This window comes from Rhinolophus hipposideros, assembly GCF_964194185.1.
Source record: "Rhinolophus hipposideros genome assembly, chromosome: 21".
NCBI classification, from domain to species: Eukaryota; Metazoa; Chordata; class Mammalia; order Chiroptera; family Rhinolophidae; genus Rhinolophus; species Rhinolophus hipposideros.
In genome coordinates, this window is record NC_138067.1 from 28815973 (window position 1) to 28839807 (window position 23835).

Here is a 23835-nt window from a genome sequence, read left to right on the forward strand (position 1 = left end):
GTGTACGTTAACTGTTTCTTCCTTAATTAGGCACACTTCAGCCCCAGAGGGAAACAAAGCAAGCTTTAAATGTCGCCTCAGGTACAGCAAAACTGGCTGAACCTGCATGTGATTGCACACAAAACGCGAACTGAGTAGCACAGAGCCCTCCGCCTAGCAGCTCTCAGCACAAGGAGTTCTCCAGTAAGAATGGAATAAATTGGAGATTGATTTCTGCAGTTCCATTCATTTGCAGAAATTTGCAGACAATTAAGCTGTCGCCCTGCAGGATAGGTAGTAGCTGCTCCTTTTAGCCAGAGACTGATTGAGATTTGCTGCTATCTCCCTCTGCCAGCCTTAGAGTTGTGATTCTCCAGTTACACTTGAGTAACCAGGACTGAGGTACTCTCTCCAGGTACAGACCTCACTGAAATCGCCAGCAGCAGCCCTGGGGAGGTGAGTAGTATCATACTCAGAGCAGAGGCTCTGGGGTCACAGGTTCCTGGCTTCCCATGTCTCCCTTAAGAGCTAAGTGACTTTGGATGAGTCTCTTGTGTCTTTGGACCCGAGGAAAACTGGCATGGTGGTTCTACCTGCCAACTGCGGAGTGGATTAAATGAGATGGTATTACAGCGTGCCTCGATGATGCCTGGGTATATACTGACTACTCCGTACGTGGCAGTATTTCCTGCGGCAGACATGGTGATTCCAGAACCCGTATGCCAAGTGAATCTTAGGGTTAGAAAGATGAGAAAGAAACAGGCTATGGGATTGGAGACTTGAGTCTAGACCACAAGTTTCAAACTCTTCAGGGGAATCATTCTCAGGAACCTTCAACCTTACATGGAATTCAGACGCAGAGCGTCACCCCTGTGCATGAAGCCCGTGGAGGCTCCGCACTGTGTGGGCAGCACGTCTGACCTTACCACGCGCTGCAGGACTGTCCACAATCAGCCCGGGCTGATGGTCGCACCCTGCCCTGCCCTCCCTTAGCTCCATGCTTTGGCCAGAGGAATGCTTCCAGCCTCTGCAGTGGTTTGCCTTAGGAAAATACCTCCTCTTTCACATGATTTTGCCCAAAAGTTATAAAAGTAGGAGAGAGAACAAAGACAAAGTCATGTGCTTCTTTATAAAGTGCTTGCTGTTTTGGTTTCTTTTTTCCCTCCCTCTCATGTATTACCTGATGGAAAGACAGAAACTAGAAGGGCAGAGGGAGGAGGAGGAAGGCATACGAGTTCTCTGGCCCCATCTTGCCTATTTGAATGTTGGCTCATGAAGACCCTCTGACTGGTGGCAAGACAGGTCCGAGCTATTTTCTGGCCTTGTATTCCGTGTGAGGAGAGCAGGGTTGTTCCTCTCAAATCTCACCAGTTTCTTGGAGTGACCAGCTGGGAGACTTTTAAGCCCTCAACTGGGTGTGGTGGGAGCGAGCAGTAGCCACCAAAACATGGTTAATGGTCATAGTCTGGGCCACACCTTTCTGTGCCAACTTCCCTTCGGGGGCTCCTTGTCCAATGAATCTACTCCAGGCACCTGGTGGTGATGGATGTCATACGTGGGCTCCCTGGGGACAAACCTTGTGACACAGAGATCCGAGTGGAGGAGGTTTATTGTAGAGGGTCTCGGCAGCCATTCCTGTGGGGGAGCGAGGGCAGCAGATGGGGCGGTGGAAGAGGTTGACTGAGGAGTAATGGGCTGCAGTTACAATGGAGGTCTCAGCTATCCAGGACCAGCAGGGACTCTGGATGGCCCCTGAGCGTGGTCCCACCTGGGGGCCAGGAGGCAGGCCTTTACGCACCCCTTACCAGTCCAAATGTCCGCTGCATTATGAAATGCAGCCGGAGTCCATAAACATATTGTGGGAACATATTTGTCATTCCCTTTTATGAACTGTCCAGGGAAGGCAAAATGTGTACAGACAGAAAGATTCGTGGTTGCCAGTGGCTGAGGCTTAGAATGGGGAAGTAACTGCATATGGACACGAGGTTTCTTTTTGGGATGATGGAAATGTTCTAAAATTAGTTTGTGGTGATGATTGCACAGTTCTGTAAGTTCCCTAATAATGATTGCATCACACACTTAAAACAGGTGAATTTAATAGTACTTAAAATATACCTAAATAATACCTTTAACATACTGTGGGATATAAAGAGGGTAGAGGGACTCCAGAGAAGGAAAGCTGATCCCGACTCTCCTTTTCCCAAAATCAAATCTTCAGATTTGCATTCTAGGAGAGAACCTCAGTATCCTGTGAAGACATGGTTAGGAAAAAGAAGAAACCCAACAAATAAACAGGTCTTTCCTTTTGCCCCTTAAAGTCTATTCTCCACAGCATCCAGCATGATATATATATTGCCAAAAAATGTATATACATTATAAGAAAGGAAAAAACTATTAAAATTACGCGGGTGGTAACCACTTTGAGCACCCTTGTGATTGCAGAAGTCAAACGTGACTTGTATTCATCTTTTGTTATCGGTATATATTGAATATTACAATTTTAATACAGTGTTTTTTTTTTCATTTCTTAAAATGCGTACACATGTTTTGGCACCCTTTGTATATTATATATATATATATTATTATAAGTGGTATTATGTCCTTCCTCGGCTGAAAACCCTCCCGTGACTCACATCTCCTGCTGAGTAGAAACCAGATTCCTGTCCCTGGTCTCTGGCGGGCAGTGCAGTATCTGAATTCCTTTCCAGGCCCCTGGCCTGTCTCCTCCCCCTCCTAGGACTCTGGTCCCTGGGCTGCCTCTCTGCAGCTCACACGTGCCAGGCTGTGAGGCTGCTGTTTGACAGTCTATCCTCCCGAGCCCATGGCTCCATCCCTCCTTCATCCTCCACTGTCACCTTCCCAGTGGGCCCTTTACCTGGCCGCCACCTAAAATGGCAGCATACACTTCTCTGCACACATTCAGTCACCTCCTTGCTTCTTTGTTCTCTTGGACCACGTGGGTTGCTCTTTCTCTGTTTACTGTCTTCTCCTAGAATGTGAGCTCCATGAGGGCAGGGGACTTGTCTCTCTTGTGCACTGCACTATGTCCCATGCCTACGATTACTCCTGGCAGGGAAAAGGGATCGTAGGGAGTTTTGGAAGAAATGAATGGATGAATGAATGAATGAATACAAATACATTCTTTCTCCCCTTTTCACATTCTTCATTTTTTCTGCCTTTCTCCTTCCCTTGGTACCCCCCTTTCCCTCCCCTCTTCCCCCCTACCCCCCATCCTCACAGTTCCAGGGTCTCCCCTTTATCTCCAATGTGCTCTTTGGGACTGTGTAAAGCCATGCCCCCAGGTATCATGAAACTTACTTTTAATGTGCTGCCAGTTTCTCCTGAGAAACAGGGAGAAAGGCAAATGAGATTGTAAACCCAAATATCCTACGACAGAAAGATGAAGGCCTTGGTTAGTCTACAGGAGATGAGAGAGGTTTATGTAAGGGTGACAATTCCGTAATAAAATCCAGCACGAGTGAGTCTTCCCAAGGACACAGTTCTGCCCCTTTGACTTAAGCGAGATTGGATGAGGCTCCTGCAGGCCCCGGGCTGTTCCAGGTTCAAAGATGCTGACAGTCGTTGTCCTGTGACTGCAGGGCTGTAGGGAGGCACGTGGCCAGGCCAGTCGCTCACTCTCCTTCACATGCTGTGTGTGTGGGTGTGTTGTGTGGGTGTGTATTGTATCTGTCCCTGGGCGTAGGCATGTGATGGGTGGCTATTGTGTGTGAATCTGTTCATGAGTGAGTGTGTTTGTCCCTATCAAATGTCTTCTGAGTGTGTGTGTTCACATACACGTGTGCATGAGTGTGTTTGATGAGAGAGAATTTTGACATCAGTGTGCACGCAGCTAGTGAAACTGGAAATCTGGAGGTGGCTGTGTGTCCAGGTTTGTCTCTTTAAGATCTGGCCTTAGGCCACCCACAGCTGAATTACTCACTCTTAAAAGGGACTGAGTGGCTCATCTTCATTTCCTCACCTCCGCTGTTCTGGTATTAATAAGACCCATCCTTCACTTTGTGCTGTTCTTTGGAGAGCGCAGACTACTTCCGCGTGCAATGTCGCATTTCATTCTGATAACCAAGAGCACAGCAAATGATCCTCCTTTATAGATGAGCAATTCCCCTTACACCTCTGTCCTCCTCAAGGAAAGAGGCTTGCATCCTCCTTTCTCAGGCTGACGGTGCGACTGATGCACTCCCTTCCCACCTCCCTCCGGCATGCGTCTCCGTTCCGCGTCTTCATTTCCCAAGCACTACGTCTTCCTTCCTCTGACCCTTTCCTCCTCACGCCCACCCCCTCCAGGTCTCTCCTTTAACTGATGAACTTCCCATTTTTTCCCTTTCCTTCTGGACCAAAGTCCTCACTTCTCATTGGTCCCTCTGACTTTCCACCCTAACACACCCTCAAAGGAGCTTTTCCTAACAGTCATCAGTTACCTGTTCATCACAAGCCCAAAGCCTCCTTCGAGTATTCAGCCTGTTGGAAGGGACATCGGCATTGTGTAATGTGGCTGTGCACGCCTTCCTTTTTGAAATTCTCATCTCTTAGTCCTTCTGTTCTTTTTTTCCTTTGGCCAACTAAACTTTCTGTGGCCTTGACTGGCCTTTTAGAAACCCATTGAATGGTCAAGTTCCTGCCTCTTCCCGCTGTATCTAATCTGGGCAGTGTCAGCTTGTCTAGCCCACCCCGCAACTCTTCTTGCATATGGGTGACTGTGACACTTTTCTCCCTGATTCATCCCTCCCTCCTGAATGCAACTCTCTGTGCACCCTCTAGAAATCCCTGTTGGATGCCCCTGGAGGTCAACAAGTCTACTCCAACGAACATCTGTGCCCAAAGCTGCTGCTTTTTTTTTTTTTTCTCTTTGCCCGCTATCTCGGTAATGGCAACACCAGAAGGCCTGGAATCCTAACAGCCTTTTTTATTACCCTTATGTTCTGGTCTTTCCCACATTCTAGCTCTTCTCTTTCTATAAACATCTCTCGAATTGGTCATATTCTTTTTATCCCCACTGCTTCTGTCTTGTCTTTCTGTGAGGTTATGGCCACAGTCAGGTGCATTCAGAGGCTTCACAAAATGGACACAGCACACACACACACACACACACACATGAGCATAACCATGGTTACAAATACATGCCCAGATACGCATATGGTATATGATTGTCACTGAAGTCAGATACGGTGGCTCCTAAATGGCCCCAGTCCCACAGAAGCACATAGCTTTAAAGCACAAAAAACTTGTTAGCATGGATCCAATCACAGGTGGACACAGAAACAGATAGAGAGGTAGACATTTGTCAATGAACATGTAGTGGTGGACGTACACATAAGTCACTGACAAAGAAAGAGGTGGAGCCAAAGACATAGCGACACAGTCATGGACAAATACTTGACTGAGGTTCCTGCTATTGTGAGGCAAAACGCTGAGAGTTGGATGACAGAGGATGCCCTGGCCCCGCCCACCATGGTGGGCTCAGAGAATGCCGTCCACGTGCGGGCATCACTGTCATCGTCAGTCTACCTCTTACCTCCCTCCCTTCCAGGTGCTGTTTCCCATCCTGAGACTCCGAGCCTCCTTTCTCCATTCTTAGGCACATTAGACCCAGTAGCCAGAGTCAGAGAAATGGACGGGCAGCTGCAGGTTTGGCTAGCTAGTGAGCTGGGAGCATTCCAGAAGGGAAAATGGGGACTCAGGGATCTGGCCACTCGGCCCCAAAGAGGACAAAAATATCACCCATTCACAGGCTTGCAAACACAAATAAGCCCTTTCCTGCAAACAATGGAAAGTTGGCTATTGATGATACAGTATACTTTTCATCACTTTAGAGACATTTGCACATGTATTGACATAATGCATTAAAGCCTACCTTTGCACTGCTACCGTGCGGAATCACCCATCCCTTACATTTGCATAGGACTTTAAATCTTTTTTGAAATTAGTTTCAGGTATATGAAACAACACGATTAGACATTTACACACCTCAGAAAGTGATCACCCCAATAAGTCTACTACATATCTGACACCATACATAGCTATTACATACCATTGACTACATTCCCTATGCTGTACTTTACATCCCATGACCACATATATATATTTTACTTATAGGTGACATTCAACATTATTTTATATTAGTTTCAGCTATTCAACGCAGTGGATAGGTATTTATATAATTTATGAAGTAATCCCCCTGATAAGTCTAGTATCGATCTGACACCATACATAATTTTTACATTATTAACTATATTCCTCATACTGTATTTCATATCCTTGTGACTATTTTGTGACTACCAATTTGTACTTCCTAATCCCTTCACTTTTCTCACCCAGCCTCTAACCTCCCTCCTATCTAGCAGCCATCAGTTTCTTCTCTGTATCTATGAGTCTATTTCTGTTTTGTTTGCTCATTTACTCTGTTCTTTAGATTCCACATATACATGAAATCATATAGTATTTGTCTTTCTCTGTCTGACTTATTTCACTTAGCATAATAACCTCTAGGTCCATCCATGTTATTGCAAATGGTAAGGTTTCATTATTTTTTTATGGCAGAGTAATGCTCCATTGTATAAATGAACCACAATTTCTTTATCCAATTGTCTATTGATGGGCATTTCAGTTGTTTTTGTATCTTGGCTATTGTGAATAGTGCTGCAGAAAACATAGGGGTGCATATACACATATGTATAGTTTGAATTAGTGTTTTGAATTTCTTTGGATAAATACCCAGGAGTGGAATTGCTAGGTCATAAGGTAGTTCTGTTTTTCATTTTTTGAGGAACCTCCATACTGTTTTCCATAGCGGCTGCACCAATCTGCAATCCCACCAACAGTGCATGAGGGTTCCCTTTTGCTCCGTATCATCACAACACTTGTTGTTTGTTGATTTATTGATGATAGCCATTCTGACAGGAGTGAGGTGGTATCTCATTGTGGTTTTTATTTGCATTTCCCTGATGATGAGTGATACTGAGCATCTTTTCATATGTCTATTGGCCATCTCTTTGTCCTCTTTGGAGAAATGTCTATTCAGGTCTTCTGCCTGGTTTTTGTTGTTGTTGTTTGTTTTTAATTTATTGGGGTGACAATTAATTAATGAAATTGCATAATTTCAGGTGTACAATTCTGTATTACATCATCTATAAATCCCATTGTGTGTTCACCACCCAGAATCAGTTCTCCTTCCATCACCATATATTTGATCCCATTTATCCTCATCTCCCTCCCCTCATCCCCCCGACCCTCTGGTAACCACTAAACTATTGTCTGTGTCTATGAGTTTTTGTTTCTCATTTGTTTGTCTTGTTCTTTTGTTGTTTTTGGTTTCTATACCACATATCAGTGAAATCATAGGGTTCTCTGCTTTTTCTGTCTAACTTATTTCACTTAGCATTATACTCTCAAGATCCATCCATGTTGTCACAAATGTTCCTATATCATCTTTCCTTAACGCCGAATAGTATTCCATTGTGTATATATACCACAACTTCTTTATCCATTCATCTATCGAAGGACATTTTGGTTGTTTCCATGTCTTGGCCACCGTAAACAAAGCTGCAATGAACATTGGAGCACACGTGTCTTTATGTATAAATGTTTTCAAAATTTTTATGTATAAATGTTTTCAAAATTGTGGGATAGATACCCAGGAGAGGGTATCATACGGGAGATGATGAGCACTGGGTCATACGGTAATTCTATTCGTAATTTTTTCTATTTTCAGTTTTCTTACAGTCCTCTGATCAGATCAAGGAGAAAGTCTCAGCTTGGTGCTAACAACATTTTAACACCCCTCTAACCCTTTCTTATCTCCCTTTTACAAAGAGGAGCTTTTTTTTTCCTGGAGTTTCTAGCTCAAATTCAATAACATCATTTGGTCTCCAATATGTTTATTTTCATGTTTTCCTACTTTATATAAAGAGCAATACTGTTACTTTATTTAAAATATTGATAAAAAGGGATTTTTTTGCACATGTTTATTTAATTAGGAAGGTGAGTCACAGACAGGGCAGACATCCTGACAGTGATGTTCCAATGATTGAAGTTGGGGACATACTGTGTAGGGAGTGCATCAAAACAGCCCTCCTACTAACAATAATAACAAATGGTCCTTGAATAAACATTGACTACAAGCCTCCATAATGCCCGACAGTTTGGAACTTTGTGATTGCCCTTCATCCCTGTTCACTTGTGTGTGTAAGAACCTTGCAGTTGGCCATGAGACGAGTCATTTTTATATCCAGTGAGTTCTATGGGTTTTGACCAGGTGAGTAATCTCCTCACTTGGCAGATAAAGAGCAGGAATATACAAGCACGAAAGGATGTAGAAATCAAGACTGGCATTGTGAATAAAATGATTCAGAAAATGGAATTAAATAGCTTAATGATAGTCATTGAGAATCACAATGTCAGCTTTCGTATAATTCTAAGGCTGTACTTGCTAACGCTAATGAGGTTTGATGGAATAAAATGAACAATGTCCAAACAGCTGTATGCCTTCACAACAAAGGAACCATATCTCGAAGCAGACTGGTACATCCGCTCCATGCTCCATGGGGGATGCTGGTCAATTGATTTTGTTTTTGTTTTTTCTCTTTTAGGATATATTTAAATTTGCAAGAACTTCTCCAGTCCCAAGACAAAAGAGGTCCATCGTGGTATCTCCCATCTTAATTCCAGAGAATCAGAGACAACCTTTCCCAAGAGACGTTGGCAAGGTAAGTCAGGAAAAAACACAAATGACAGAAGCATGCTTTTGTTAAGAGACGAGCATGCATGAGACAAGCTGACTGTGACTGGGTGATCTGCTGGAACTGGCCTCAATTCCTCTATGACAAAAGGCCAAAGTGTTTTGACAAAAAAAAAAAAAAAAAGTCAAGAGTTATTGAACAACAGTAAAAGAGGAAGTTGTAAAAAACAGTAGTCACAGCCTTGAATATCATGATCTGGAGATCCGTGTGGTAGGTAATTATGCTGACGTCATCACAAGGATGTTGCTGGTTAAGACATAGACTCGGTGCTTTTATAGACAATGTCAAGGCAACCATCCAGGTAAGTTCTTTTACGACAGCGGTGTGATGATACGTGTGGCCTTTTAATTTAGATCCAAGTTTTCAAAGGTGTTATTCTAGGAGCACCATTGGATAAGCTTTCTAAAAATTAAACCAGATCCAAGGAACTAAATCATACCGACCAGATCCAGAAAACACTGTTACATAAATCAAAACAAACACTTATTCGAGAAGAAGTACTCGCAGTGAAATCAACAGAAATACTGATGCTCCCTGATCAACACATTCTATTCCAATAGGAGAGTCAACATGGAGAATCCAGGTTTCACCAGTTTGTAGTTTTGGGTGAATTTGACATATGAACAGTACCTCTCAGTTGAATGAATGACCTCAACGACTGGTGCTATTGGACTGTTTATTCATTCATTCAATGAACAAGGAGGACCTGTTCCATGCAGGGCCCCGAGACTGGGACTGGGTGAATGTGGGTGTGAATACGCGTACAAGTCCCTGTCGTGATAGAGCTTGTATTGTAGTGGGGGCACAGATATTTCAAAGAGCAAATAAATAAACAAGGAAATTGCAGAGGATAACAAACGCTTTGAAAAACAGAAACGGTGATGCAAAAGGAGTAAATGGCAGGAACAAAGAGTAGAGGGAGGAGGGAATCTTTACACAGATGGCTGGGAAGGATGGGCTTGAGTTGCTGACCCTCGAGTGGAGATCGGAAGGATGAGAAAGGGGCAGCCATGGGAAGGAAGGAAGGTCTGGGTAAACTGCATTCTTGGCAGTGAGAACTGCATGTGAGAAGCCTGGCAATGGGAAAGAATGGGATGCATTTTAGGAGAAACGTGGCAGGTTGACTACCATGCAGTGAGCAGAGGAGAGTGATAAGAATTGATGTCACAGAAGCTAGCCTGTCATAGGGGCCTGGAGGCCATGCTCAGGAGTGGCGTCTCCATCGTGTGTGCAGCAGGGAAACCATTGGAAGGTCTTCCCAGTGTGTGTGTGTGTGTGTGTGTGTGTGTGTGTGTGTGTGTGTGTGTGTGTATGTGAGTGATGTGTTTGCTTTGAAAGATACTTCCGGCTGCCGTATAGGGTATTATTTGTGGGAGCAGGATGGTAGGAGGAATGGACACAGAGACATGCTAAGAGGTTGTTTTTATAGCAATCTGGGAGAGAGGCGAGGGTGGTTTGGACTATTGGAAATCTACTTCTATTGAAAATTAGAAGCACCAATGATCAATATCCTCATAATCACCATATTTATGATTTTGAACTACCACTGTGCGAGATATCGATCTGTAAGCAAAACCTTGCCAGGAATGCAGGATATGGTATAAAAGGAAGCTTTTACGGGGCTCATAGCCCTGCCCCTTTGGGCAGCCCTAGCCAGTGCAGTGGCTATCGGTAGTTTTCCCTGAAGCCAACACCGGCAATTACCCAGGGACCAGAGTCCTCAAGTCTGCAAGACTCTGCCCCAAACAGTTTCTGAGACACAAGTGGCGTGCTTGTTCTTTAAGCCTAGTGTTCTCAGCCCTCACTGTGCCTCAAAATTGCCTGTGGGCAGTTCAACTACAGATGCCAGGCTGCACCCTCAGAGACTGATTCAGCTGGTCAGGGGCTGAGAACCAAGCATCAGTACTTTCTAAGATCTCGTGCAATTCTGATGTGCCGTCCAGGCTGAGGAGCACGGGCCTAAGCCGATCCTACTTCAAGGGCGGCCATGAGCCAGCGGCATCAGCCTCACCTGGTTGCTTGCTAGACATGCACGTTCTCAGGTCTCAGCCCAGAACCACTGAACCAGACCCTCGTGTAACGAGGCCAGGAGTCTGGGCATGCCTTTAGATGATTTTGATGCACACTCAAGTTTAGGAAGGTCTGGTCTAAAACACGTGCCCCTGTCCCGCCTGCCACTAATAGATAATGCATTCAGTACGGAGTTTCAATTCCATTAATTAAGTTATAACAAGGGTGATCATATACGCAAGTTGCTTGGAAAATTGGTTGTCCTGGCATAATTATTATTGTCATGAGCAACACCTTTCCTGTTAAGCATGGCCAGATTTGAGCATTATGTGGTCATCCTAAAGCTTCCTTCAATCCCACCTTTTCATCCCCCTGAGTATATTTGAATAGTTTCCTGGAGATAGATAATGGATCACTAAGTGTGCAGCCAACTAGGGATGTTCTTCTGCGTCGTTTCTTACTTGTCACAACGTCAAAACACAACGTTGTTCCCCAACTGGGGATTCATCTCTACTTAGCCCCTTATGTACAGCCCACGTGGGCGCTCAACCTGAATTCTCTACAAATCAACTGTTTTTCTAAATGTGATAGCCTACTAACCTTGCAATGGGTGAAATCCTCCCAAACCTCCAGATGGGTTTTGCAGAATAACTGCACTGCCTTCCAAAAACTACTTGTTTCCCCGTGTTTTTGATGCCTTTGAAGGCATACCTTTTTCTCTTTGTGCTTCCTTGCTTTTATTCATTCATCTTGTCCTTTTCTTTACATCTTTATTCTTTGTCAACTCCACCAGCAGCTGACAAGCAATGCTCTGCGGAACTGTGACAGCTGATAGGGGTCTTCAGTGAATGCTGGGGAGGTGGGGAGAAGGGAAAAAAACACCAAAGAAGCACGGCTCTGGCCTCCACATATCATCCTCACCTACCCAAACTGTCTGGGTCAAGGCAGCTCTAATTTTATAAATATTACATACCAGACTTCAGTGTAGAATGTCATTTGAAGAGATTCTGTGGTTATAAAAGGATAACGACACTTGTCTTACTTTAAGTTCCCCGAGACAAGAATTCAAATGCAGGTAGTTTCTTTAGGAGGTGAAGAGAATACTGGTAAGGGGGTGAGGAAGTAAGACATGGAAGGGAAGCACCCGCTTGAGAGGCCAGTTTATCAAGGCAACTGGCCCTCTGAGTGAATGGATTGTAATCCCACTGGGAAGTGCTGGGAAATGGCATAGAGCACACTCAGGGTGATCCACGCCAAGGGAAGGGAGCTGGGGTACTTACATGCCAATCCTACCAGTCTGGTTGAGGGCCACTCCTAGAGTGGCCTGCCCTGTGCTCTGCATACAGACACAACGGCTTTCTGGGGTTTGGGGGAGACCTTCAGGCAACAAGCCACATGGCAGCTAGAAGTCTGGAGGCATGCCCCCAAAAGGTGAGGTCCACGGGACAGGACAGGGCACTTTGGACAGGATATCACTAAACTTGATATACGTACATTTGATTTACGGGCTAGGTTTGTCTCTGTCTTTGTCTCATCTTCTGTTCCCCCCTCATTTTCTGGACTACCTTTGCTGCGTCTCATACCTTTGAAACCAACTGTACTTGCCTCTCTTCGTTAATAAGTCCTCGCTGCATCCCAGGAGGGAAAATCTCTGAAATTCAACCCAGTTCATGTCAACAAGCATATATTCAGCTTCTGCTGTTTCCAAGGCATTGTGCTAGCGGCTGAGGATTTAGTGATGAAGGGGAAAAATCCTTGATCTCATAAGATTACAGAAGAGTGGGAAAAAATCATCACAAATTTATTGTTTTTCCAGTACTGTAAATCATAAGCAATTTTCATCTATTATGCTGAATTCTCATAATAACAACACCATGGGGATTATCTCCTAATGAGCCAAATGAGGGTAATGAGACTCAGAGGACTGGAGTGACCTGTCCGAAGTCACACAGTCCCTTTAGAGCAGAGACAAGCAAGCTATGTAACAACTCTTTGAGATTTCAAGGTCTGTGTTCTTAACCGATATGCTTTGGGCTAAGTGCAATCTGAGAATTCTCTTCCATGGAATGAAGTATCCTTGCTGAAAATTGTTCTCTTTAAAGCAGCATTAAAATTAAGTTTCTTTGAAACCAAAAAATATTTTGGACTGAGGGATGATTAATGGATAGATGTATGATAAAACAAGTAATAGTAAATTGGTAATAGTAGAATCTAGGTGATGGCTGAATGGTCGATAGCTAGAAACTTCTTTCTACTTTTCTATAATGTTTAGGAATTTCATAATGCAAAGCTGTGAAAAAATTAAATTTAGCCAAATATAAAATTATGATAAACAACACAAGAGTTGCCATGCTGGCACAAAAGCACCTTTTTGTTTGTTTTGCACTTCGAGAGGATGAATGCAGAGTAAGTAACCGTTTCTTTATTTTCTTTTGTCATATTTTATCAAAATCTGAAATCCTTTAAGGAAAGGAGGCCCATATACGAAAGGGGAAAGACATCAAAAGCAAGGTGCTGCCTGGAATTAGCCCTCCATGGAAGTTTTTCTCAGTTCAGGGTTGTGCCATGTAGAATTGCATATTCACGGAAAGGTTATGCAGACAGCTCCAGGGATTAGATAGAGTTTTGACTGATGCATAATTCATCTATCTGCCCAAGAAATCAGTTGGTAAGTAGCTACATTACTAGAATTTGGGGGCTGCTTTTCCATCATATCTCTCAATGTTTCTGAAAAAAAGGATAAAACACCCAGTCGTGAGTGCACTTCCCCAAACTTGTGATTTCCTTCCCATTTTTGAATTCTAGGCAGTAGGGAGTATCTGGGAATGTGTGCCCTGGCAAGAAATGTGTAGTTCCTAATGTGTGCCTTTTTCCCCCTTCTCCCTTCAAAGTGTGACAATTTCAAAATTTGGGCCATAAATAATTTCTCAGTTTTATCAACTTTCACTGATAAATATTTGATTGCATCTGTAGAGAATTTTGAGTTCTTGGACGCGATTGATTGAGAGCAGGGGACTTTAAATCTGTGAAGAAGCAAGGAGGTCTTTGGGAGACGTATTTTATTCTGTTTTATATTAAGTTTGAAAGACAAGCCATTTATGAAATGCTTATTAGAGATTCTACTTTCATCACAAACCCTTTTCATCAAAACCAATGAAAATACATTTTACTGAAAATCCTTTTTTTATACCCCCTATAAATTGGTAGAATGGGGCTTTCGAAGGACATCTTTAACCCAGAATGGAAGAAATATATAATTAGGCCATGTGCTCTTTATAAAAGGAATCAACATAGATCATTAGAGCAAATCGTGAAAACCACTGAACCAGGACTGGGCTTTGATTGTGTCGTGAACGTCAGTAATACATGAGGGTGATTTATGGCAGTTCGTAAATATTCCTCAGAGGTTTGGACATATGACTTCTTAGAAGCCTCTCCAAATACTCTGTACTTCTCATTTATGCCCACCTCTGCAAATCGGTGCTAAGGATCTAACGGCCTTACAATTAAACGTGTTTTCCTCTATGTACTCGTCATTGCCATCACTTGAAGAACCCACAGGTGCCCAGCTGCATCCTCAGAAGCTGGACCAGACAGCTGATACTGACCCCCAGCCCTGTTCCATCTCACCCTCCGACTGAGATGTGGGCTTAGCATCCCTTGCTCCATCCTATCGCCTGATTCATTTCACGTAATCACCATCAGCCCTCCACACTTGCTCCCCCATTCTTATCCAAACCCACCGACATGCCTCTTCTCAGAAATTTACATCTTTTAATGCCCTCCTTTTAGAACAACTAGCAGTCTTATTCAATAACTAAAACTTACCATTGGCTAAAGTGTAGGAGAGAGATTTGAATGTAGGGGATCCAAGACGTCCAGAAGGTCGTTACTCAAAAATTCTAGTTAAGATGAACTGCGGAAGTTATTTCTACATTCAGCAGAGCCATTTGTACATATTCCTTTCCTGTCCTTGACTTTGAACTCTTTCCTCCTCCCTGGACACACTCACTGTCTTTATCCTCACTCCATGGAGACTGCACCATTCACATTCTAAGGCTGCACTGTCCAGTGGAGTGTGTCCACCATTGCAGAAAGCTCTCCGTCCACACCGCCCAGTATGGCAGCCACTAACCAGTATGGCAGCAGGTGGCTACTGAGCACTTGAAGTGTGGCTAGTGCATCTGAGGAACTGGATGTTAATTTTTTATTTAAATTTAATTTTCATTTAAACTTAAGAACTACTACTTGATGCAATTATTGGAACCACTTGGCATGTGAATCTACCTTTTGAATTATAAATTTTAATCTAAATACAGATGGATTTCTTTTGCTGAAAATGTGATGCCTAAATTGAGGTATAAGTGTCATATAGCACATAGGATTTCAAAACCGTAGTAAACACACAAAAAATAAAAAATATCTCATTAATAATTCTTATATTGATGTCATGTTGAAATTAAAATATTTTGTATATTTGATATGATTTAAATTAATCTCACGTGTTTCTTTTTACTTGTTTGTAATGTGGCTACCAGAAAATTTTAAATTATTTATATGGCTCGCATTATATTTATTTTGGGCAGTACTGGGCTAAAGCTTATTTTTGATAGTCTCTACCAGGAAATTTTTGCTTGATCTCCTTTACACGTTGTTTGTATTTCTTTGACGACACTGAACACATTTTGAGCAGCAACATAGTTTCTTTTGTATTTTTCTTATCTTCCCATTAACTATAATTCATCAAGTAGAGCAGTTCAGTACACTGCTTAACACACAGTAGGGACTCAAATATTCTTGGACTTGAATTCTAGTCAGGTGTATGGCTGGTTGAATAAGGCATTCACTGGTTACTGACTAATTAAAGTGATCATAGCCTGGTTGGTTGTTAGATTGGTATTAACAGACCATTATATGGTCAGTCTGGCTATTTCCAGTCATTTTAATTTTCCACAATGGCACTGAGGCCATCAGATAAATTGCTTGGCAGTCAACCATTATGTCAGGTCATATAAGCATTCTTAGCAGATTGTGATAGATTTGGTGTTGATGGATTTTGCGCACGTGTGTGTATGTGTGTGTAGAGAGAGAGGAAGGAAGAGAGAATGTGTGTGTGCACCTGTATTTCTGGGTTTGCTCATATATACACTGGCATTTTAAATCCCCATAAATAAAAATTGAAACTTTTATTTTTATTCACAACTAAACAGAGTTAATTCTAAATTATTTTGACGAAGTCTAATAAAAGCTTATATTCACCATTAGCAAGTGCTGCCCTCTTTCCACAAAATTTAATTAATGATAAGACATAATTGAGTTGTTTTGGTTCTTTGCCAAATGAATATCTGTGCAAAAATGCCCTCCCTGATACACATCTAGCAAATAAAGGCATCTGAGCCTATGGAAGAAGCAATATTTCTAGCCCTGAGTTTATCCCCCTTTCAGTTCTCAGTTTAAACGTTTCTTAGGGCTTTATTGTTATATGCATTGGGCCCCAGACTGAATGTATATTTAATTATTTGCGAACATTAAAGGATCTGGCATGTTGGCTTGAATTAGTGCCCTAGAGGGAGGAGAGTTGAGGAATTTTCAAATTCAACTAGAATCTTCAACATCTAATGAGTGTCAGGATCTCAGCCAAACAAGGCTACACCTATCATTCTGTTTAGTTCTTACAACAACCTTAGAAAATACTACTCCCGTTTCTCAGATAGGGAAGCTGACACTAAGAGAAAATAAGTAATTTGCCCAAAAAAGTGGCAATGCTGATACTGAAACCTAGGGCTCTTCAATGTCAAAGCCGTGATCTCTATACCATAACACATATAAATGTTTAATTTCCATGGGTCTTTGCTGTTTGTGTTGTATGCTCACATGAATTGTCATTTGCCTAGCACATGTACTTTCAGAAACCAGTATTAGACCCCTATTGTACCATTGAGGAAATTGAGGCTAGAGCACCATGCAGGACTGTCTACTTGTGGTACAAACTGAATTGTTGTATAAGATGAGTTCCTTCTGTGTTGCCACCTGCCATGAACCAGGAAGGGCTCTAGAGGTATTTCAAATAGCACATGGCTTGGATTAAGGAATAGGCTTTATTGGAAAAAGACAATATGTATAAGCCGATGGTCAGCCAAAAATGAGAAGCAGTGCTCCCCATTCCCCATCATCCCACAGAGAGGTATCCTAGGGCCTGGGCAGAGAGCTGAACACATCATGTAGGTTTGCCAGGAGCGGCATTCTGCTCCCATGGTTCTCCCTTCTTAGTTGGCCACTTCAAATACAACCTTCTCAGTGGATGGATAATCAAACTGCTAGAGTGTTTGACAGCCTGAGTGTAGGTACCCAGATTTATAGGAGTTGTCTCAGATTCCAGACACTCAAAGACAGATGCCTTTACCAGATACTGGCAAACGGCTATTGGGGGATCAGGGCAGCCCTGATTTGTAGTGTTTGCCACTTCCTTTGGTGTAAATACTCCAGTGGCCAATTTCAAGTGACTGACTTGAAAAATATTTGAATATTTAACAATTGGCTTTCAAGAAACAGTAGAAGCTGGCACCAGCATACCATTGACCTTGAGGCCCGTGGAATGGGATGCTGGATGGGACTGGGGATGCTCTGACTCCATGGGGAGCAATGCTCGAGTGGAACGTCCAGCACGGAGAAGTGGCTTATCCATCCACCATTCACCCCAGGTTTTGACTAGTTTCTTGTCCAAGGTGAACATCAGGGGTCATTTTGAGCAACTCTGCTCCTTCTATCACATTAAGTGACGTGTCACACAGCCAGGTGCAAGCTAGAAGCAGACCTTGAACCTTTACTCTTTCAGCCCTGTCATACCTCTCCTCTGAGTCAATCTCCTGGGGTTGACAAATTCAGTGACGATTGTCCCAATTCTACCTAGAAAATGAAAAAGGGGGAGAGAAAATGATCTGCAAAGTGTGGGGAAATGAGGTTCACCTCACAAACATTTATTTGATATGCGTGTTTGCGGAGTCAAGGCCAGAGGTCATGTCTTAGTTTAACAAATATATCACATGTTGAGAAGCAAAAAAGGGCTTTCTTCACCAGGAGAGGAAAGTGACTGCTTTGCTTCAGACAACACATTTTTTGTTGGTATCTCTGCTGCCAACCCTGTTCAAAGGGAGCCACAAGGATTAAAAGTGAAAGCAGAAAAGACCAACGTTGGTGTAATTAAGAGATATCACATATCGGTTGTCTCGATGGCAAGGCCACAGCTGACTCGCTCGATAAGGGCTGTGAAGATACAGGGCCCAAGGTCCCGTGGGGAATGGACTGGCCCTCGCATGGTTAGATTTCCAGTCCCAGCTTGGAGGAGGATTGAGGCAGAAACCACATGGAGACGGAATCAGGCCACTACAAGGTTTTCTGAAGAGGGGAAGGAGTAAGTGGAGAACCCAGCTTTATTTCCTTTTCTACCTTGGCAGTAGCCCTGGTTTTCAAATGGAATCATGAGAGATAGACTATCACATGGTGTGGGTCCTGAGAACACTGCCTGCAGGCATCGTGTTGGCCTGCCTCTGGACGCAATGGGGGTGTGGTGGGCACAGAGACCCTTTGTTGCGAGGTTAAATGTTTCCATCTAGGGGCGTTGTTGCATTGTGTGGTTTGGGTCAGATGAAGAAAGAGCCTCAGCTTAGGCTTCTTGGGCAGGCAAACATCTGTCCTAGGATGAAAACTTGGGTCTCTTTCATTTATTAATTCAGGAATATTTTTATCACGCAGCTGTATGTGCCAGGGCATCCGTTCTAGGGGAAACACAGAACTATAAATGGGCAGATAAACACTACAATAGGGAGCTGTGGGAATGTGGAGTTGAGAGGCCGAGGAAGTTATTCCTAAGAGGATTTATGCCTGATTGATGGCTATCAATAGGCAAAGTGAAAGCACGATGGAAAGGACTTGATCCAATATCCAGAGGCCAGAGAGAGGATGGTGTGTCTGGAGAACTGAGAGTAACTGAACATGGCTATAATGTAAGGAGAACTCCTCACGAATAATATTAGAGAAACAGCCCAGGGTTAGGAGATGGGGAACCATAAAAACTACTTTGGGAAGTTTGCATCTTTTCTACAGGTGACAGAGGGTTAGAAATAGGGGAATGACATGGCCAGATTAGCGTTTTAGGAAGATTAGTCCAGTTGCAGTGGGTCCTACCTGAAGAATGAGAAAACCAGGAGCAGGGGAGACCCAGGTAGAGGTTGTGACAACGGTCCAGGTAGGCAGTGAAGGGCAGGGAAGAGCAGGGGGACTGAAGCCAAGACACAGAGCCAAGATGTGTTTTCAGGGAGAAAGGGTACCATCGGTGGGTGAGTGTATGGCGGGGGAGGGAAGGAAACAGGCGGAGGTGCCCTCTTAGCTGGGAACATCATGCCTCCTGAGGATGCTGAAGAAAAGCCACCAGCACTGAGGTGGAGCCGTGGACCGTGAATCATTCAGGAAACGGCAGCAGCTATTTAATCCTTCTCTCCAAAGTTTACTCTTTCCCCTTCCTTGAAATAAGAGAGAATTTCTCCCAGAGGAGATAAATCTACCTGCAGGTTATATAGATAGAGGTGGACTTTCAGATGAGGCGGAGGGCTGTTCTTTTGGGGAACGGATTCACTTTGCAGCAGCGTCAGGCCTGTGGGAACACCAGAGTTTCAGAGGTCCCTTGCTCGTGCCTTCCTGGATCTGAACATAACCCTGCCCCGATGCATGCCCAGGAATTTTTGTTAGTCCTTCCTTGCTGTGAATTTGATTTTTTTTTTCCTGCCAGCTCAGAAATGCATAACAGCTGTGTTCACTGTTGGCTTTCTAGCCTCAAATTAATTCTAAATACATTTCTTCTTAGTAATTTCTTCTTTGAATCCGATGTTTGGCTATGCATTAGTATACACAATTCACAGGCTCTGTGTTGCTCAATTTTTAGTTCATTTATTTGACAACTTGAAATTCCTCACAAGTGGTGCTTTTATTTTGTTATTTGCATCTGGAAATCATTCCTAACATGCTGTGAAATAAATCTGTCTTTTCTTTTAAAAAAAAAAATAACTTTTCTCCCTTATTATAAGAATAATAGATGTTCATTGTAAGAACTTTAAAGAAAACAATATATATTTAACAACGATGTAAGAATTTCCCCCAGCCCCTTGACTTGAGATAACCACTATGGACACCCCAGGGCAATGCTTCCCAACCTTAAAAGGGTGCACAGATCTGTGAGAACAGAGATTTCCGGCCTCATCCCCAGAGCTGTGGATTCCACAGGTCCAGGGTGGGACCTGAGAATTCCCATTCTCACAAGCACCCTAGTGCTGCTGACGGACCCCCAGTTCTGTAGCCAGTTTGGGAAGCTCTATCCTAAACATGCAATGTCCAACATGACCATCTGGTACTTCTTGATTTTTCACTCACCAATGTCACAGAAATATCTTTCATATCCTCAAATTGTCTTTCTTCAATGAAATTTTGAAAGACTGGTACGGTATGCCATGGGTACCACCGTCATTGAGTTCCAGGGCTTCTTAATGTGGGGTCTACAGACCCCGCAGGGGTCCATGGATAGAGGACCCCTATCATTTTCTTTTTGCACTTAAAATATTCTTCTGCACAGGACGCCACATGACATACCAACTGCCACAGGAGACCATGACACAAAAATGGTGAAAACCTTTTATACGATCCCCAATGACTAGCATTTCGTTGTTTCCCTCTATCAGGTCCTAGTTGTAAATCATATTGCCATGAACATCACCTCTTATAAATCTTTGCATAGATATGTATGTAAATAAGTATATCGATTGATTATTATACTAAACTTCAGGCTCTCTTAGAGCTTCCTCCTTCCCAAACCCAGAATCCGGAGAAGTCAGTCTTTAAGTCAGGCTTATGGGAATTCTTGGCCAAAGCCAGGGAGACTTTCATGCTCAACAGGCTTTCATTTAATCTAACAGGTTATTTTATGAGCCAAAGAATGAAAAGTTTAGGATCCCAACAAACAGACATCAAGTCAGAGGATTTTCTAACTTTTCTTCTTTGCTAATCAAGATGTTACTAAGAAGTATCAGATGTTAGCCACACTAGTCTCTCAGTCATCCACTGGGGTGAATGGCTTCACACATCTGAGCTGCCCTGACTTAGGTGGAACTGGCAATAATAATATTAATAATAGTAATAATAATAATAGACTAATTTGTGGCCAAGTTCCATGGATACAACTTGGTTACTACTTTTGTGTATTAAGGTTTCCCACCTCTTCCTGGTAACAACATTGGTTTGGTCCAATCACAAACTTCTCAATTGGGTCACTGACAGCCCACCTTCTTCTGTTGTCTTTTAGAATTATTAATAAATGGCCATCATGCAAAAATCCTTAAGACATGGAACATGATAAATAATGACTCAAGAACACCTCATGATTTTTGTTTCTTCCCCTTGTTTCTACCTCCTGGGAATGGAATGACCCAACCTCATGATACCAAGGACCTCTAGCAACACATTATTTTTCAGATAAAGAAATATTTCCTCCATGATAAATGACCGAGTCTTGGCCTGCTGATGTACAGTTTGTAGAACAGACAATTTACACACCCATCCTCATCTGACATCCCCCGTGAACCACTGACTGTCCGAAATGTCTCCTAGTCCCCTTCCGAAGTCAGAGGAATCCATCTTGAAAGTTTTGCTTCTCTTAGGCCATATCTATATTTATCAACACTTCAATCTTCTCTTAATTCAGAGAGATAATGGAATATTAATACTGGAAGGAACACTGGAGATGACTGCGTCCAAACACCTCACTCTACAGATAAGATGGAAAATGATTTGCCCAGGGTCAAAAGGTGGGAAAAGTCCTCATGTCCTGCCCCCTTCTGGTGCCCTTTTGCCTACAGCTGGTCTTCTGCACCTTCATTGTCCTGACGATGGCTGGGGACTTCCCAGATCTTTAGGAGGCTCAGCACAAGCTCACGGTGACTGATGGCAGGGTGTTCACAATCTCTAGGATCATTTCTAAGATTGATTTTATCCCTTATCTTTTCAATGCTCTTGGCGGTGTTCTTAGAGGGTAGTCCAACCTGAAGAGATCAGCTAATGACCCCACATGTCCTCCCAGGTCAGAGCACGCTGCAGGTCCAACTCAGCCTTTGAACAGGAAAACCTGGCTGAAGAACTCCAGGAAATGGGAGTAAATCAGTGCAAGCATCCCACTGTGTGACTCCCTGTTTTGTTTGAGGAGAGTGACTTATGTCACCCAAACAGGCTAATTGGGAGAGCATAATTCCTGCATTGGTTGTTTGTCCAAGTTTTACCCATTGTATCTTCAGCATCTAGTATATGTCTGATGTAGACTAGGCTCTCAATAAATATTTGTTGAATGAATGAATGGTCAAAAAAAGCTCCAGTAGTCTCCCTACAATTGCTTAACAGTGAAGTACACACCTTTACTTCTTCCTACAGGTACCTATATATTCTTTCATTTGCAGAACAAATGCTATTAAATTTGGGATTAATCAACATAATTTTTTTTTAGAATATCAGTTACTATTAAGAAGGTAAAATGATGAACTTGGTAGAAGAAAGGAGATATTTCGAGAAAATTTCAGAAATTTAAGTGTAATATATGAATATGCATTTATACACATATTACATAATTCATATTTTGTAACGTAGATTTTGTCTCCTGGGGGTGACACTTCCTGTGTTTCTTTTGTGGAGAGAATGGTTCATTTTAGGTAAATATTACAAGTAGCTGAAGCAAAAACATTTTTTAAAAAGGGAACCACTTGAATGCCAATATGTTTGTAATGTTTCATACAGTAGTAGTTCCCTGTCTTAAAGTAAACTGAAGTTCACATACGTATTTATTAATGGTAAGGTGACATTAATGGAAAGATAGGCATATCAAGTGTAACTTGACTATCAGAATGGAATTGTGAAGGAGTGTGAAGGACCATATGTTAAGTACATTAAGTGGTTTCATTCCACTGTGTATTTTTGTGTGTGCTTTTTATACTTTCCTTATCTCCTTCTCCATTTCCAGGCTCTCTCAGCTGCCACTCATCCTTGCTGTCCCTCTGTCTGCTTTTAATAAGATGAACTAGTCCTTGGAATTTGCTGCTTTAAAATTGCTGTGGGCTGGGAAATTAGCCTCCATTCATGTCCCAATCCTGTGGTCTAGACTCAGAAAAATGGGATGACACAGACTTGCATTTGGTTTCTGTTCTGCTGGTGACCAACTCTTTGACCCATGGGCAGGTCGCTTAAACCATTTGCGTTACCTTTCTTCTTATACGAGACAAGGCTAGTAACATCTACCATCCATGATGGGGGAAGGATAAAGTGAAATCACTTAGTTGATCATGCTGGGCACACAGAAAGTGCTCAATCAATGCACCCCTCTTTCCTTTCTCTCCCTTCCTGGACAAAATCAGCTTACAGAGGTGTTTGGTAGTTGTGACATTTTTCTCATGAGGAAGTGACATGGCAATGTACTTATATGGATGTTGAAGGCATCTTTTGTTCCTGTAGTTGATACCCTTCTAAAGAGTGAAAGTTCCTGTGTTAGTGAACAGGATTTAACCAATATGCTATTTAACATGCTTAAAAAGGATGCTAACTTGATTTAGCATTGCGCAGGTAGAATATTAAAAAAAAAAAAAAAAATCAAAGCAGTAATCCTATCTGCCCGTCTGCTTTTTCCTATGTTCTAGTTGAGGAGATGGGAATACATGATTAGCAATAAATTCAAATGTAGCCATCATGAGACCTGGTCTGTTCACAACTGTAAATGTAGGGCCTGGGACATCATACATAGATACAGCATACTTTCTCTCACTGAATAAATATCTGTTTCCTACAGATACTGTATCAGTTTTACTGTGCCCAGGTCCTGCCAAAGGGGGAAAAACAAGCAAAAAGAGAGACACTCATCCCAGCAATTATTGTCTATTTTTCCCTGTTCAGGGCTGCGTGTCCCTGAAAAATCACATGTGATTTCAGTTGTCATTGACTTAGGTTGGAAAATTTCAGCTTCTGTGAGCAGAAGGCTCCATCCACTCAGGTGTCTGTTATGAGAACAGCG

The 23835-nt window shown here is 42.7% G+C and overlaps 1 protein-coding gene across 7 annotated transcripts in view; it reads left to right on the forward strand.

Moving 5' to 3' along the window:
- CDH13 (cadherin 13) overlaps positions 1–23835 on the forward strand; it is a gene marked incomplete at its 3' end in the record, with an annotated part of 1171491 nt that overhangs the window by 605681 nt on the left and 541975 nt on the right. For 5 of the 7 annotated variants that reach the window (XR_013992141.1, XM_081031360.1, XM_081031359.1 and 2 more), the window contains one exon: positions 8586–8702. Coding sequence is in view for 5 of the 7 variants with exons in the window: in XM_081031360.1 (XP_080887486.1) it covers positions 8586–8702 (117 nt within the window). Of the gene's footprint in view, positions 1–8585; positions 8777–23835 lie in introns of all 7 variants that reach the window. The other 2 variants (XM_081031363.1, XM_081031362.1) reach the window with 1 other exon arrangement.